Source organism: Liolophura sinensis, chromosome 7, assembly GCF_032854445.1.
Source record: "Liolophura sinensis isolate JHLJ2023 chromosome 7, CUHK_Ljap_v2, whole genome shotgun sequence".
Classification (NCBI taxonomy): domain Eukaryota; kingdom Metazoa; phylum Mollusca; class Polyplacophora; order Chitonida; family Chitonidae; genus Liolophura; species Liolophura sinensis.
Window position 1 is genome coordinate 30241271 of NC_088301.1, and position 16201 is coordinate 30257471.

The 16201-nt window shown below is 42.2% G+C and overlaps 2 protein-coding genes across 2 annotated transcripts in view; one reads left to right on the top strand and one right to left on the bottom strand.

Annotated features, from left to right (window-relative positions):
• The first annotated feature begins 3717 nt into the window (after positions 1–3717).
• Positions 3718–16201, top strand: part of LOC135470835 (zinc finger protein GLIS3-like) — a 69150-nt gene continuing 56666 nt past the window's right edge. Inside the window, exon 1 of the mRNA XM_064749880.1 lies at positions 3718–3856. The gene's annotated coding sequence lies outside the window, so the exon portion shown is untranslated. The remainder of the gene's footprint in view (positions 3857–16201) is intronic.
• On the bottom strand, positions 10009–12183 carry LOC135470834 (sarcoplasmic reticulum histidine-rich calcium-binding protein-like). The gene is made up of 2 exons (XM_064749879.1): positions 11297–12183; positions 10009–10996 (listed from the first exon to the last, which is right to left on the bottom strand). The coding sequence occupies exons 1-2, from the start codon at positions 12181–12183 to the stop codon at positions 10009–10011; spliced, it is 1875 nt and encodes a 624-aa protein (XP_064605949.1).

Sequence of the window (16201 nt, forward strand, 5' to 3'; positions counted from 1 at the left end):
TACAACCGAGTCGACCTTGTTGTAAATATTTACAATCGCCACAAAATTAGCGTTAAGTACAAAGGCTTGCCTTACGTAGACTGTTGGTTAGTTATTTTCGACTCTTTTTGTGAGATGTGCAGTTCAAATGTCTAAAACACATGCTACGAGAATTTGTTCACGTGTTTCTGTTGTTAGCTGCTGAAATATTGTCTTGTAGAACTCTTTTGAAAATGAAGACAAGAAAAACCTACTGACTGGCACATTTGCCTTTTACATAGACGAGTACTGTTTGCACCATTATGCACGGGTTAAATTTGGCGTGTGGTCGCGATCATAATTCCGAAAAGGTGCAATCACCTTACAATTCCTACTTGAAAGCGGCGTGACTTATTTTTACAATTAATTGTAAACTCAATTGTAGGGATTACAATCGACTGTAGCTAGGATCACTTTGTGGAAGCGGCCGTGTATTAAATTTACACGTTCAGTAGCCTATTCACCGCTCTGATTGTGTAGGCCCTAGGCCTACCCTTTCACCTTCACGTTCATAACCATTTTCGAATTCCAGCTCTCGCTGAGTTTGTATTCTGTTTTACATCAACATGCAGGTGTTCACTGACTTCTCCGCGTGCTATATCTACCAATGACAGCAGTTAAATAAATAAATAAACAGGCCCTAAATAAATACCACTGTCATTGTGTCTCCCACTACTCTGCGTCCAGAATTATTAATATATCGCCCCGTATACATAAAATAAATATTTTATACTAAAAATAACATAAAAATATATTAGAATCTATGGGTTTAAAAGGGGTCTGCCCCCGGGGCTACGAAGCCATCTTGGACTTAACGTCAAAATTTTAATCGTTAAATTTGGTATGTTCCTTTCCTTTATTTTAGCTAAAATTTGTTGTACAATGACCTACACCAAATTTACGTTAAGCAATATTTTGAGCTTGTTACAACAGAAATAACAGTGAGTGATTTGAAGTGATTAGAAATTTTGACTGAAATCTAACATATTAAGAGGATTATGAGGTATTAGCCTCATGAATGGGGGTCAACTGATCTAACGATGCACTAGCATACAAAGCAATACTGAGCCACACAGACTTGTGGTGTTAAATAGTAGATTCAACGGGTCTGTGACTATCGGTTGCAAAACATCACGTTTTAAGTGATACCATTGTCTGATTTTACGACCTACATTCATGGTATGCAGGCGGATGTGCTGTAACTTAGTGGATGAAATGCAATATCGTCTGACTCCGACGAGAGCAAACCTGTAAAACTGAGCGGTAAATAGAAGCAGTGCAGTGGTTTCTGGTCGACAATGTTTGCCTCCCGAAGAAAGAAATTCTCACCTTTCCCGGAAAAAATCGGAGTCGGTTCGAATTTAGCCATGTTAACCGCAACACACTTTTTTAGATCATGGCCTGGCCGAATCACTGGAAATGCGACCATTTTCTATAACGCATCTAAAAAGTGCGAACAGACAACACTAAAATTTTGTTGTAAAAAAATTTGGAATGTGAGAATGCTATTAGTAGCATATTTATAAATGCTCTCGACGGGTTTACATACCCAAATAGAAGAAAATCTCAGCGACATGCTGAAACACGTACACCGTAACATACCATGTGTCTTTCCCAACATCACTGAAAACTGTTGAAAACTTCAACATTCTATACATGACCGCACCGTAACATACCATGTGTCTTTCCCAACATCACTGAAAACTGTTGAAAACTTCAACATTCTATACATGACCGGTGGTATACGAATGCCTATCCCGACGCACAGATTTCAAGATATCTACGTCGTGCGAGATCTTAAGCAATCGGTACTTGGGAGACCCAATGCTCTTGACTTGGTGAAGATCGGTCAGTTCAGAGGATTAATTTGATCTAAAGCGTATTTACAAAGAGCGCTGTCCGCTATCCATTGAGTATAAAACTCCTCCCAGCAAGGAAAATGTTCCCTTTGCATTAACCTCGCCTCGAAGACTTGCTCTGTCCTTCATGTCAAAAGTGAAGAATGATTTTTAACGAATGGAAGAAGATGGAGCAACCAAACCCGTACAGGAACCTACAGAATGATGTGGACCTGTCGTCGTCGTATACCCAAAGAAAACGGAAGGGTGCAGATATGCGTGGACTTCATCAAACTAAATGAACATCTGCATGCGGATCAACTGTTAATGCCTCAGCTGTCTGGAACACCAGTGTTTTTCGAAACTTGACTGAAGCGGTGGGTTCTTTCAGATGCACCTTGAAAAGAACCTTCAACCACGTACAAGTTTCATCACTTCGTTCGGTCCATTTTGTTTTCAAACGCTTGTCATTTGGAATTTCGTCTGGATCGGAAGTGCTCCACAGGGCAATGTCACAGCTACTCGAAAATTCCCCTGTTACAGTTTATGTCAGTGAACGTCTGAATATAGCCTGTGTTTTGTGTGTTGCTTTAGTCCTTGGCCATCTACAAACAACATCACTGTGTCGTCCCATAGGCACTAAACATGAATCCCATCTAGTCGCATTATACTGACACACGGATTTTCAGTACTACTCCTTGCTCTAACCTCACACTGCATGCTGAACGCCAAGTATCTTTGGTTTGCTCTAACCACTATAATTCACCGAAGCGATCTATCCTATAATTAAGCATTCGGTGATAACTGCACGAAAGGTAAGGGGTTCAAAAGTTATTTGATTAGTGTTCGTTATTCGTCTTTGAATAATAAAAAGGACAGGCTGCCTCATTATATCACGCTGCGATAGCTGTATGCGTGTGGCCTGTGCCGAGAAATCTGATGACGCTGAAAATTTATGTGGAATTATTAAATGTAGTACTTTTGTTGTTCATGTCTTACAACAGTATTTTATTTATTTGATTGGTGTTTTACGACGTACTCAAGAATATTCTTACAACAGTAGAAAGCTTACATATAATGCAGATAGCGATATACAGCTGATTGCCACCTGCTACTCGCGTGTAATGCCAAATCTGTACTGTGACAAATGTACGAGTCGCAGCGAATTAACTTGATTAGGGTACCTAGTAATTAAACGATTATGTTGTGATAACTATACTAGGTTTATTTATGGATACAGAAAGTTGGTATTGTATCGCAGACGTATTATCCAAGACTAATAATAGTTTAATATTATTTATTTACATTTACAGGACCAAAAAAAAAAAAGGACGTATAGACCTACCTATATACTTATGCGATGCGCATAGATTATATCGCCTGATTAGGCCTACTCACTTAAACAAAATCTTAACGAGTAGTAGTACTATGTAGAAAGTTCAATAATTTCGATGTTTCTCACATCTGCAGCTGTGGATTAAATCGTCAAGCCGATGTGAGCTGAGTTGATATAAGAAAGGTCGATAAACTTATGCATTCCCTTTTGATGTTAATTGTTGGTAACACGGGATTAATTGGTCGAATTAATTAAGTTACCGGTACTCACAAAATATCAAGTGATGAGTTTGTTTTTTGTTATTGTTTTTTTTATTATTAATATTATGTATTTGTTTAATTTTTCAGTCTTCGTACTTTTTCCGTAGCTCTTGAGCCCTGCAAATATGGCTCGTAGACCAACCAGCGAACGGAGGGCTGCTAAAAGGGAGAAGACTCCGGCAGGCATTTAACCTTAACTTTTTGGGGAAAGTCCCTTATCAAACGTAACTTTGACAACGACAGCCATGTTTGAGCAAGTGGCGCCATTTCTTTTGCTGGTTGAGTGGGGAACTGAAGAACTCTAGTTTTACTGAGCTGTACTGTTGGATCAAAAGAGTGACATTTCAGTTTGTCTTCTCCAGTGTGTAATTGGCCTCCAGGATGAACAAATACAGAATAGATTGGTGAGTATGATCGTTTTCTTAATGTGATAAACACAGCTTGTGGTAAGGCGAAGACTTGAAGGGTATGCTGACATCGTGTGCCCGCATGAATGGGACTGATGTGATGTTGTTGTTGGAATGCTGCTGATGCCGGACATCTTTACACAGTCTGTATCATTGTGTGTCAGTCACAGTGTGGAAAGTGCATCATTGAACACAAACAAGTTCAGATTATTTTGTAACTTGTAATTAAAAAGGCGACTGACAAGCATTTCGAGTTTATTTTTTTTCTCTTTAAGCTATTAAAGGCTTAGGCTGAAAAGTTACAATATTATGACATGCAACCCCTAGTTAAGAATAAGAACTTATTTGCCTGTAAAACTATTAGTAATACATTTTATTTTTTTATTTTTTTTTGGAAAACTGATTATATTTTTTGATAATTTGAATACAGCTGACAAATGTAAACTATAAGTGTGATTGAAAACCACCTACAGTTATGAGATAGGCCTACTAAACGCCAGATCCTGTCAGATCTGCTAGGTTTTGATCTTCTTAATTTTTGTGGATTTTTTTTTCTCTTTCTTCAGGGAATTTGTTTTCAGACATCAGAGTACATGAAACTACATGACACCATGCTGTGTTAAAATTAATAACTGAAATTTCAAATTCAACTTAAAGATTAAAGCTGTTTATGTAGCCAGCAGAGTTCCCAGGGTCCATGCTGTGTTACCATTCTGGTAGTGCAGTGCCTGTTATGTTGATTATAATGAAAAAGAGAAAAGTCTTTTCTTTGACTTGAAAGATGCAATGTGTATTATGGCCATAACTACGTGTCAAGTTTTAAGAATGCAAATATGAAAAAAACACATTCAGGCTGGAACCCAAGTATATATTTTGACACAGTTTTGAGTGTTGTAAAATTGTTACATAATATTAACCAATATATGTATTAGGTATATGTTAAATTTATGATCTTCAGCTTAGATTGATCTTTGTAAGGTGTGTGCTTGTGCTCTGGGGGTGAACAACCTGATATCATAATTTCACCTGTTGCGTCAGCCATGTATGCGATACCCATTTTGTTCTATATGCAATTAAACAAAAGACCGATCCACAGATTTGACAATATAACTGCAACAGAGTGCAGATGTCACTGTGTAACAAGTAGTCATTAGGAAAAGGGTACCTTTGGCACAGTGGTAGGTTTGGGCAGATAATGGTGGGGACTCCAAGTGTTATGTACATCAGCCATTCTGCCTAAACCATAGAGTATAGTATCAGTTCACATTTCATGTCCCTGTCTCTACAGTATGTCTGACACTAGCCGTGAGGTCAGAATGTACTGAGACTGCACTCGTACCATTGTTTAATGTATGGGTTTTTGTTTAATCAACAAAGTGGGTCTACATCAGGAATCTCTGAGCTACAGATACAGATGTTTTGATTTAGCTTCTTTTGACTACATCTATGAAGGGATTTATTTATTAATTGGATTGGAGTTTTATGTCATACTCAAGAATATTTCACTTGTATGAAGGCGACAAGCTTTGTGGTTGGAGGAAAATAGACAGAACCCAGGGGAAACCCATGACCATCCGCAAGTTGCTCACCAACCTTCCCACAGTGACATATGACCAGAGAGGAAGTCAGCATACATTGGACTTGAACTCACACTGACGGCATTGGTGAGAGGCTCCTGGGGAATAGCACAATGCTGGCATGCTAACCAAGCTGGCCATGGAGGCCCCGCTGTGATGAAAGAGGTTTAACTATTGGTTTAGTGATTTATTGAGTGGTGTATGTTAAATGCTGTAATGAAGAACACCTCTCACTTATATCACAGTGATCTGATCAATAGACATCAAAGACTGGAGTAAACCACGGTCCTTTGGTATGTAATTACCAAACTTTCCCATATGTGACACACAGTTTCAGTGAGTTTGAATGGTGGAAAACAGTTGATCTCGTGTAAGGCTAGTTACAGGTGATTTTTCCGATTATCTAACTTTTTGTGACAATTTCTGGGATAAAGATGAAATAGCTGTCAGGGTTTCTGATGCTGGGGTAAAAAGACACGAAGGCTGTGACTGGAAAGATGGATTCAAGTGCGTGTAAGGTAAAACTAAAAACAGTCTTTCTTTTCATTCTCTACGTGAACTACATGTACATGTACTTTGATGCAGGCACTCAAAATAATTTTTAACTTGATCCAGGGCATATTGGGAGATCTTTCATCTATTCCCAAAAATGCAATGTTATTTACATGGCAGTTTTGTCCTGAGCCAAACATTAAGCTTGTGTCAAAATACTATTCAGTGCTGGGCATGCTTTGCCCTGCTGCTTATTCCCAGGCTTGTGTACTTACATGGACTAATATGCACTATTAGTGTATGGGGTGACTATATACAAGTGCATGCCTTCACATGTATTCTGTATAAGTAAGATGTACATATTGTGGTGTGTAATGAGTTTATTAATATTTATGAGCTGCTGTTATATGGAGATAATACATGTAGGTAGTGAAAGATTAACGTCATCGTTTAGGTTGTTTAGTAGAAGCATTGCCTGTTTAGCAACCCTGTAGGATCACTTGATGGTATACCAACAACTGTGGCAGCTGTACCCGATGGTATTAGGCACCAGTCAGACCCTGATAAACTGATTTATTACCTGTATAACCCTCACAATATGTATGTCAGTGCCAGACAGCTGATGGACTGCTATTCTAGTATATGCTAGTGGTTATATAATTCACGGTCCACATTCTTCTGACAGCCCTTCGTGTGGACTTTGAACATCACCAGTTGTGCTTCCTCATATGCCCACCTGAAAATCTCCTCAACATGTGTACCTGTTAGTAATGAAAAACCCACTGTATACTTATAGCTGTGTATGTGTAAAAGGCTTCTTATTTGATTGATAAATTTTTAGAAAAGTCTACAGTAGCACGATTACTGTAATTGGTCAAATTTTTCATAAGTTTGCAAGATGTTTACTCACATGCAGAATTATATTTTTTTGTGAAGCCCTGTCTGAAACTGGCCCTTTAGGAAAAGGTAGTTTTGTCTCTAAAGTCAAATTATAAAAGGTCATACCATAAATTACACTGAAATTAATAACTCACGCCATATGCAAAAAGGTTGAGGAATTAGGGTAATGGATGTATGTAGCTCTGACTCAAAAGTGTGAAATCATGGAAAAAGGACTATTAATGTACATGCACGTGTATTTGTCACCATATAATGTGAAGGTGCAGGCTGGAGAACCACTGTAAATGTACATGCACGTGTATTTGTCACCATATAATGTGAAGCTGCAGGCTGAAGAACCACTATAAATGTACATGCACATGTATTTGTCACCATACCTTGTGAAGGTGCAGGCTGGAGAGCCACTATAAATGTACATGCACATGTATTTGTCACCATATAATGTGAAGGTGCAGGCTGGAGAACCACTATAAATGTACATGCACATGTATTTGTCACCATATAATGTGAAGGTGCAGGCTGGAGAACCACTATAAATGTACATGCACATGTATTTGTCACCATATAATGTGAAGGTGCAGGCTGGAGAACCACTATAAATGTACATGCACATGTATTTGTCACCATACCTTGTGAAGGTGCAGGCTGAAGAACCACTATAAATGTACATGCACATGTATTTGTCACCATATAATGTGAAGGTGCAGGCTGGAGAACCACTGTAAATGTACATGCACATGTATTTGTGACCATATAATGTGAAGGTGCAGGCTGAAGAACCACTATAAATGTACATGCACATGTATTTGTCACCATACCTTGTGAAGGTGCAGGCTGGAGAGCCACTATAAATGTACATGCACATGTATTTGTCACCATATAATGTGAAGGTGCAGGCTGGAGAACCACTATAAATGTACATGCACATGTATTTGTCACCATATAATGTGAAGGTGCAGGCTGGAGAACCACTATAAATGTACATGCACATGTATTTGTCACCATATAATGTGAAGGTGCAGGCTGGAGAACCACTATAAATGTACATGCACATGTATTTGTCACCATACCTTGTGAAGGTGCAGGCTGGAGAACCACTATAAATGTACATGCACATGTATTTGTCACCATATAATGTGAAGGTGCAGGCTGGAGAACCACTGTAAATGTACATGCACATGTATTTGTGACCATATAATGTGAAGGTGCAGGCTGGAGAACCACTGTAAATGTACATGCACGTGTATTTGTCACCATATAATGTGAAGGTGCGGGCTGAAGAACCACTATAAATGTACATGCACATGTATTTGTCACCATACCTTGTGAAGGTGCAGGCTGGAGAGCCACTATAAATGTACATGCACATGTATTTGTCATCATATAATGTGAAGCTGCAGGCTGGAGAACCACTATAAATGTACATGTATTTGTCACCATATAATGTGAAGCTGCAGGCTGAAGAACCACTATAAATGTACATGCACATGTATTTGTCACCATACCATGTGAAGGTGCAGGTTAGAGAGCTACTATATTGCAAAAGTAGCAGACACTATAATTGGGATGTCACAGACTAGAGGAGCACTGTAAATAACCCTGTACAGAATGGTGGGGGACCAAATTAATGTGTTCTCACAGACTAGAGGAGCACCATAAATAAACCTGTACAGAATGGAGGGGGACCAAATTAATGTGTTGTCACAGACTAGAGGAACACCATAAATAAACCTGTACAGAATGGCAGGGACAAAATTGAGGCATTGTCACAGCTAGAGGAGCACCATAAATAAACCTGTACAGAATGGCAGGGACCAAATTGAGGCGTTGTCACAGACTAGAGGAGCACGATAAATAAACCTGTACAGAATGGTGGGGACCAAATTAATGTGTTATCACAGACTAGAGGAGCACCATAAATAAACCTGTACAGAATGGTGGGGACTAAATTGAGGCGTTGTCACAGACTAGAGGAGCACCATAAATAAACATGTACAGAATGGTGGGGACCAAATTAATGTGTTGTCACAGACTAGAGGAGCACCATAAATAAACCTGTACAGAATGGTGGGGACCAAATTGAGGCGTTGTCACAGACTAGAGGAGCACCATAAATAAACATGTACAGAATGGTGGGGACGAAATTAATGTGTTGTCACAGACTAGAGGAGCACCATAAATAGACCTGTACAGAATGGTGGGGACCAAATTAATGTGTTGTCACAGACTAGAGGAGCACCATAAATAAACCTGTACAGAATGGTGGGGACCAAATTAATGTGTTGTCACAGACTAGAGGAGCACCATAAATAAACATGTACAGAATGGTGGGGACCAAATTGAAGTGTTGTGTACTGCAAAGTCACAGACAAGAGGATCAAGCAACTGATGTAGCTGTGACTGAATAGTAACCATTTAAAAAAAAACAAATACCCATGTTCGTTTAGCTACAACCAAGTGATAGCGATGACTGATCAAGATTTAAATACTTTTATTGATATCCCGTATATGTACATTCATTGATGTCCCCTATATGTACATTCATTGATGTCCCCTATATGTACATTCATTGATGTCCCCTATATGTACATTCATTGATGTCTCCTATATGTACATTCATTGATGTCCCCTATATGTACATTCATGTCGTGTATGGTTTCACAGTAAATTGCTGGTTATTCTAATTAGGTGTGTTGGTTAAGCAGATTATTATGTACAAATCTGTACTCCATTTTACAGATCAATTAAGGTACTACAATGTAGTTATAGTCTGATCTAGTTACACAGTGTACGGTATATAGTGTATATGCACAAATGTGTACTGAATAAGTTGTGCCCGACCTACAGGCATGCCGCAGACATTGTGCCTGGCGTGGGAAGGTGAGCTGATAACCATGCTTCACCTGTGTGCCCAGACTACTGATGAAGGAATTATTCAGTCTAAATTAGCAATCGTAATTAGCCAGTAATAGGCCTTGTTTACTGCCCTCAGATTTGGTTTCGCTGGGTGAGAGTATCAGTTTCATGAAGCCCTGTTAATGTTAGAGCGCTGGAGAGATCTACATGTACCTCATGTTGATTGGATGTACATGTTCATGTAGAAAAACTGTATAAGTCATTTTTTGAAAAATGAAGTTGGGGTAAGTGTCTGAAAAACATAGATGTATGTACTTTCATGCATCAGTAATCACCTCTGTGAGAGTGAGCATGGTGCCCTTCCTCTGTGGGAGTGAGCATGATGCTCTTCCTGTGTGAGAGTGAGCATGATGCCTTTCCTGTGTGAAAGTGAGCATGATGCCCTTCCTCTGTGGGAGTGAGCATGATGCCCTTCCTGTGTGAGTGAACCTGATGCCCTTCCTGTGCGAGAGTGAGCATGATGCCCTTCTTGTGTGAGAGTGAGCATGATGCCCTTCCTGTGTGAGACTGAGCCTGATGCCCTTCCTGTGTGAGAGTGAGCATGATGCCCTTCCTGTGTGAGAGTGAGCCTGATGCCCTTCCTGTGTGAGAGTGAGCCTGATGCCCTTCCTCTGTGGGAGTGAGCATGATGCCCTTTCTGTGTGAGAGTAAGCATGATGCCCTTCCTCTGTGGGAGTGAGCATGATGCCCTTCCTGTGTGAGAGTGAGCATGATGCCCTTCCTGTGTAAGAGTGAGCATGATGCCCTTCCTGTGTGAGAGTGACCCTGATGCCCTTCCTGTGTGAGAGTGAGCATGATGCCCTTCCTCTGTGGGAATGAGCATGATGCCCTTCTTGTGTGAGAGTGAGTGTGATGCCCTTCCTGTGTGAGAGTGAGCATGATGCCCTTCCTGTGTGGGAGTGAGCATGATGCCCTTCGTGTGTGAGATTGAGCCTGATGCCATTTTTGTGTGAGAGTGAGCCTGATACCTTTACTGTGTGAGAGTGAGCCTGATGCCCTTCCTGTGTGAGAGTGAGCCTGATGCCCTTCCTGTGTGAGGGTGAGCCTGATGCTCTTCCTGTGTGAGAGTGAGCCTGATGCCCTTCTTGTGTGAGAGTGAGCCTGATGCCCTTCCTGTGTGAGAGTGATCATGATGCCCTTCCTGTGTGAGAGTGAGCATGATGCCCTTCCTCTGTGGGAGTGAGGCTGATGCCCTCCCCTGTGAGAAGGAGCATGATGCCCTTCCTGTGCGAGAGTGAGCATGATGCCCTTCCTGTGTGAGAGTGAGCATGATGCCCTTCCTGTGTGAGAGTGAGCATGATGCCCTTCCTGTGTGAGAGTGAGCCTGATGCCCTTCCTGTGTGAGAGTGAGCATGATGCCCTTCTTGTGTGAGAAGGAGCATGATGCCCTTCCTCTGTGGGAGTGAGCATGATGCCCTTCCTCTGTGGGAGTGAGCATGATGCCCTTCCTGTGTGAGTGAGCCTGATGCCCTTCCTGTGTGATAGTGAGCATGATGCCCTTTGTGTGTGAGAGTGAGCCTGATGCCCTCGTCTATGAGAGTGAACATGATGCCCTTCCTCTGTGAGAGTGAGCATGATGCGCTTCCTCTGTGGGTGTGAGCATGATGCCCTTTCTATGTGGGAGTGAGCATGATGCCCTTCCTGTGTGAGAGTGAGCATGATGCCCTTCCTGTGTGAGAGTGAGCCTGATGCCCTTCCTGTGTGAGACTGAGCCTGATGCCCTTCCTGTGTGAGAGTGAGCATGATGCCCTTCCTGTGCGAGAGTGAGCCTGATGCCCTTCCTGTGTAGAGTGAGCCTGATGTCCTTCCTGTGTGAGAGTGAGCCTGATGCCCTTCCTGTGTGAGAGTGAGCATGATGCCCTTCCTGTGTGAGAGTGAGCCTGATGCCCTTCCTGTGTGAGAGTGAGCCTGATTCCCTTCCTGTGTGAGAGTGAGTCTGATGCCCTTCCTGTGTGAGAGTGAGCATGATTCCTTTCGTGTGTGAGAGTAAGCATGATGCCCTTCCTGTGTGAGAGTGAGCATGATGCCCTCCTCTGTGTGATAGTGAGCATGATGCCCTTCCTGTGTGAGAGTGAGCATGATGCCCTTCCTGTGTGAGAGTGAGCATGATGCCCTTCCTGTGTGAGAGTGAGCCTGATGCCCTTCCTCTGTGAGAGTGAGCCTGATGCCCTTCCTGTGTGAGTGAACCTGATGCCTTTCCTGTGTGGGAGTGAGCATGATGCCCTTCCTGTGTGAGAGTGAGTCTGATACCCTTCCTGTGTGAGAGTGAGCCTGATGCCCTTCCTGTGTGAGAGTGAGCATGATGCCCTTCCTCTGTGGGAGTGAGCATGATGCCCTTCCTGTGTGAGTGAACCTGATGCCTTTCCTGTGTGAGAGTGAGCCTGATGCCCTTCCTGTGTGAGAGTGAGCATGATGCCCTTCCTGTGTGAGAGTGAGCATGATGCCCTTCCTGTGTGAGAGTGAGCATGATGCCCTTCCTGTGTGAGAGTGAGCATGATGCCCCTCCTGTGTGAGAGTGAGCATGATGCCCTTCCTGTGTGGGAGTGAGCATGATGCCCTTCCTGTGTGAGAGCGAGCATGATGCCCTTCTTGTGTGATAGTGAGCCTGATGCCCTTCCTGTGTGAGAGTGAGCCTGATGCCCTTCCTCTGTGGGAGTGAGCATGATGCCCTTTCTGTGTGAAAGTAAGCATGATGCCCTTCCTGTGTGAGAGTGAGCATGATGCCCTTCCTCTGTGGGAGTGAGCATAATGCCCTTCCTGTGTGAGAGTGAGCATGGTGCCCTTCCTGTGTGAGAGTGAGCATGATGCCCCTCCTGTGTGAGAGTGAGCATGATGCCCTTCCTGTGTGAGAGTGAGCATGATGCCCTTCCTGTGTGAGAGTGAGCCTGATGCCCTTCCTGTGTGAGAGTGAGCCTGATGCCCTTCCTCTGTGGGAGTGAGCATGATGCCCTTTCTGTGTGAGAGTAAGCATGATGCCCTTCCTGTGTGAGAGTGAGCATGATGCCCTTCCTCTGTGGGAGTGAGCATAATGCCCTTCCTGTGTGAGAGTGAGCATGGTGCCCTTCCTGTGTGAGAGTGAGCATGATGCCCCTCCTGTGTGAGAGTGAGCATGATGCCCTTCCTGTGTGAGAGTGAGCATGATGCCCTTCCTCTGTGGGAGTGAGCATAATGCCCTTCCTGTGTGAGAGTGAGCATGGTGCCCTTCCTGTGTGAGAGTGAGCATGATGCCCTTCCTGTGTGAGAGTGAGCATGATGCCCTTCTTGTGTGAGAGTGAGCCTGATGCCCTTCCTGTGTGAGAGTGAGCCTGATGCCCTTCCTCTGTGGGAATGAGCATAGTGCCCTTCCTGTGTGAGGGTGTGAGGGTGATGCCCTTCCTGTGTGGGAGTGAGCATGATGCCCTCCCCTGTGAGAAGGAGCATGATGCCCCTCCTGTGTGAGAGTGAGCATGATGCCCTTCTTGTGTGAGAGTGAGCCTGATGCCCTTCCTGTGTGAGAGTGAGCATGATGCCCTTCCTGTGTGAGAGTGAGCCTGATGCCCTTCCTGTGTGAGAGTGAGCATGATGCCCTTCCTGTGTGAGAGTGAGCATGATGCCCTTCTTGTGTGAGAGTGAGCCTGATGCCTTTACTGTGTGAGAGTGAGCATGATGCCCTCCTCTGTGTGAGAGTGAGCATGATGCCCTTCCTGTGTGAGAGTGAGCATGATGCCCTCCTCTGTGTTAGAGTGAGCATGATGCCCCTCCTGTGTGAGAGTGAGCCTGATACCCTTCCTCTGTGAGAGTTGGCATGTGGTTGAACTACAATAAATGCAGCTAAGTGTACTCACGGTGGACACAATTAAAGGACTATATGGACTATAAAGGATTGGCAGGTATCTGATTCCACCACCAAATGGTTCTTCTTGCTAGTGGATTGAACAGATATTGCCTACTCTAGCAAGTCTGGTGAGCAGACTAGTGTGGATTTTTGCTTTTGCATGTTTCTGCAAAACATATCACTGTCATGTGACCATGTCATTGCTGATTTGGGAATATATTTACGTTTTAACAGCAGTTTGTCAGCATTATGACCATTAGACACAGAAAATCTAAAGTTTTGACATTTTTCACTTGATAATTAGTGTGAAGCTTTTTTCATTTGCTGTTATACCGGTGTCCTTTTTATAGAGAGCGAGATATAACGTCTAGCATAGCAAACAGTATAGTGGCTACAATGTCAGAATGCATCCTCAGACAGCAAACATTAGTGCCAGTCTGAATCTGGCCATATGATCAATCACAATGACTTTCTAAGGTAATCATAAACTTTAATAGTTGATCACTACATATCCTTCTGGGATATCAAATTAAAGCTGCCCTAATGGAAATATTTATTCATGTACATGTTCTGGACCTGTCACAAAACCAGCAAAATTCCACTGTTTGCCTTCATTCACAGAGAGATGTAGTTTTCTTGCCGGTATCTTCCTACTTATACGCGATGTTCCGCAATGGTGATTTAGAAGTCAGTACTCTAGACTGCATGTATCTTATTTTGACGGAAATGCTTTTTGCTGGATCTGGGTTAGTTGCCAAGAAGCTGTCAGCCTGTGTTTTTGTGGGACCCTGTAAGACTGTAAGACAACTGGGGAGCTGTACAGACCATATAACAGTACCATGTAGTGGTTACATATGTGTCTAGGTTAAGGTATGCAAACAGTAATGATGACATCTTGGAACTTCCATGTACCCTTTATCAATATTTTTATAATAAATATCAATATAAAAGCAAAAACTAGTCCTTCCAAAAACTAGTCAAGAAGCTTAATTTTGGTAATAATGGTCGTGATTATTTAATGTTCCTTAATTTCCAAACTGTTTGAAAGTTTATAATTTTAGTGGCTCAGACAATGTTATGGGTAATTGTTTGTTAAAATAAATTGCGTCCAGAAGCTGTGACGCATTCACATGTAATAATGCGTTGAGACTTTATCCGATGTATGGATCTACATATATGCCTAGCCACACATACATCTTCTAGTGTAGGTCTACTCTTTGGGCATCAATCTGATCAGCAGTTTTACAACTTTAGCAATGTGCGGAGAACCCATTTGCAGAGGCACATGTATTCTACATGTAGGGTCAGCAGTGAGTCCTGACATATAGTCTAGGAATGATCATACATAGAGCCGTTATCATACATGCATCTAGAACCATTTTACATGTAGTTCCAGAAAATTTCAAGAACAAGATATTGAATTGCATTTAATTAAATTTCTTTATGTGCAGTCAAATTTTGTGATCAGAGCCTTAAATTTTTTTCTTCTAGATATGGCCCTGGGTTTATACAATATTATTGTATTTCACTCTTCATGTATAGTCCCTTGCAATGTCCATGGGAATGCATGGGCATTGTTGCATTGCGGAATTATCAGTACCTGTTTTGAGGCAGGTGTAACCTAGCCTAGGGAGAGGCAACAGGTTAGGTACCACAAACATCAAGGCATGCTAGCTGAAAATTCCATAACTTGACACAAACACCAAGTCAGAGTGTGTATTGCTGATATCTGGATGAGCAGCCAGGCTGATGTCAGCCTACAGTAGTGGCTAACTCTTCACTGCCCTGTGCACATTAGGGCTGGTCTTTTACAACCCTAGCCAGGACTTCAGAGAAAGCATTTAATTCCCTAGCAGTGCATGTCTCCTAAGTACATGACTTAATTAGCCAAGATTTAGTTGTGTTTCCAAACTACTAGAAAGACTTCATTTAAAGACACGCAGCAATCTGAAAGGTACATGTGGAACATTGGACTGCTATTTAGTACTGTCCTCTAGTTATACACTAAGAGTATGCAAAAATGTGAAAAAAACCTACTATCTCATATTTTACAACCACACATTGTGGTTTCACCATAACTTTATTCAAATATTCCACCTGCAAGTAAGTGAATGCTAAAGCTCAAGTTAATACGAACACAGTCATATGCAACAATCCTAACCAGCTAGTGCTATTGACTAACAGGGAATTTTTACTTCAAAATGGTGATAACTAACAAAACATACTACACAGAATTAGATTAATTGATTTATTTTTTTGTTTGTTTGAGTGGTGTTTTACGCCGTACTCAAGAATATTTCACTTATACGACGGCGGCCTGCATTATGGTGGGTGGATACCGGGCAGAGCCCGAGGGAAACCCACGACCATCCACAGGTTGTTGCCAGACCTTCCCACGTATGGCCGGAGAGGAAGCCAGCATGAGCTGGACTTGAACTCACAGCGACTGCATTGATGAGAGACTTCTGGGTCATTACGCTGCGCTAACCAACTGAGCCACGGAGGCCCCCTAGATTAATTAAATGAGTAATTATAATTATATGTATTTCTTATCCTAACCATCAAGCAATACACCTCAATGAAATGTACTTGTAGTTACAGCGTGCGTGCCAACATTTCATGATAGACATGCATAGAAGAATC

Bases quoted from the DNA above. Each gene is read 5' to 3' on its own strand.
- LOC135470834 (XM_064749879.1), bottom strand. From the start codon at position 12,183: ATGCTCACTCTCACACAGGAAGGGCATCATGCTCACTCTCACACAGGA. The intron at 10,997-11,296 runs GCATCATGTTCA...ACTCTCACACAG, and splicing joins CTCACTCTCACAGAGGAAGG to GAAGGGCATCATGCTCACTC.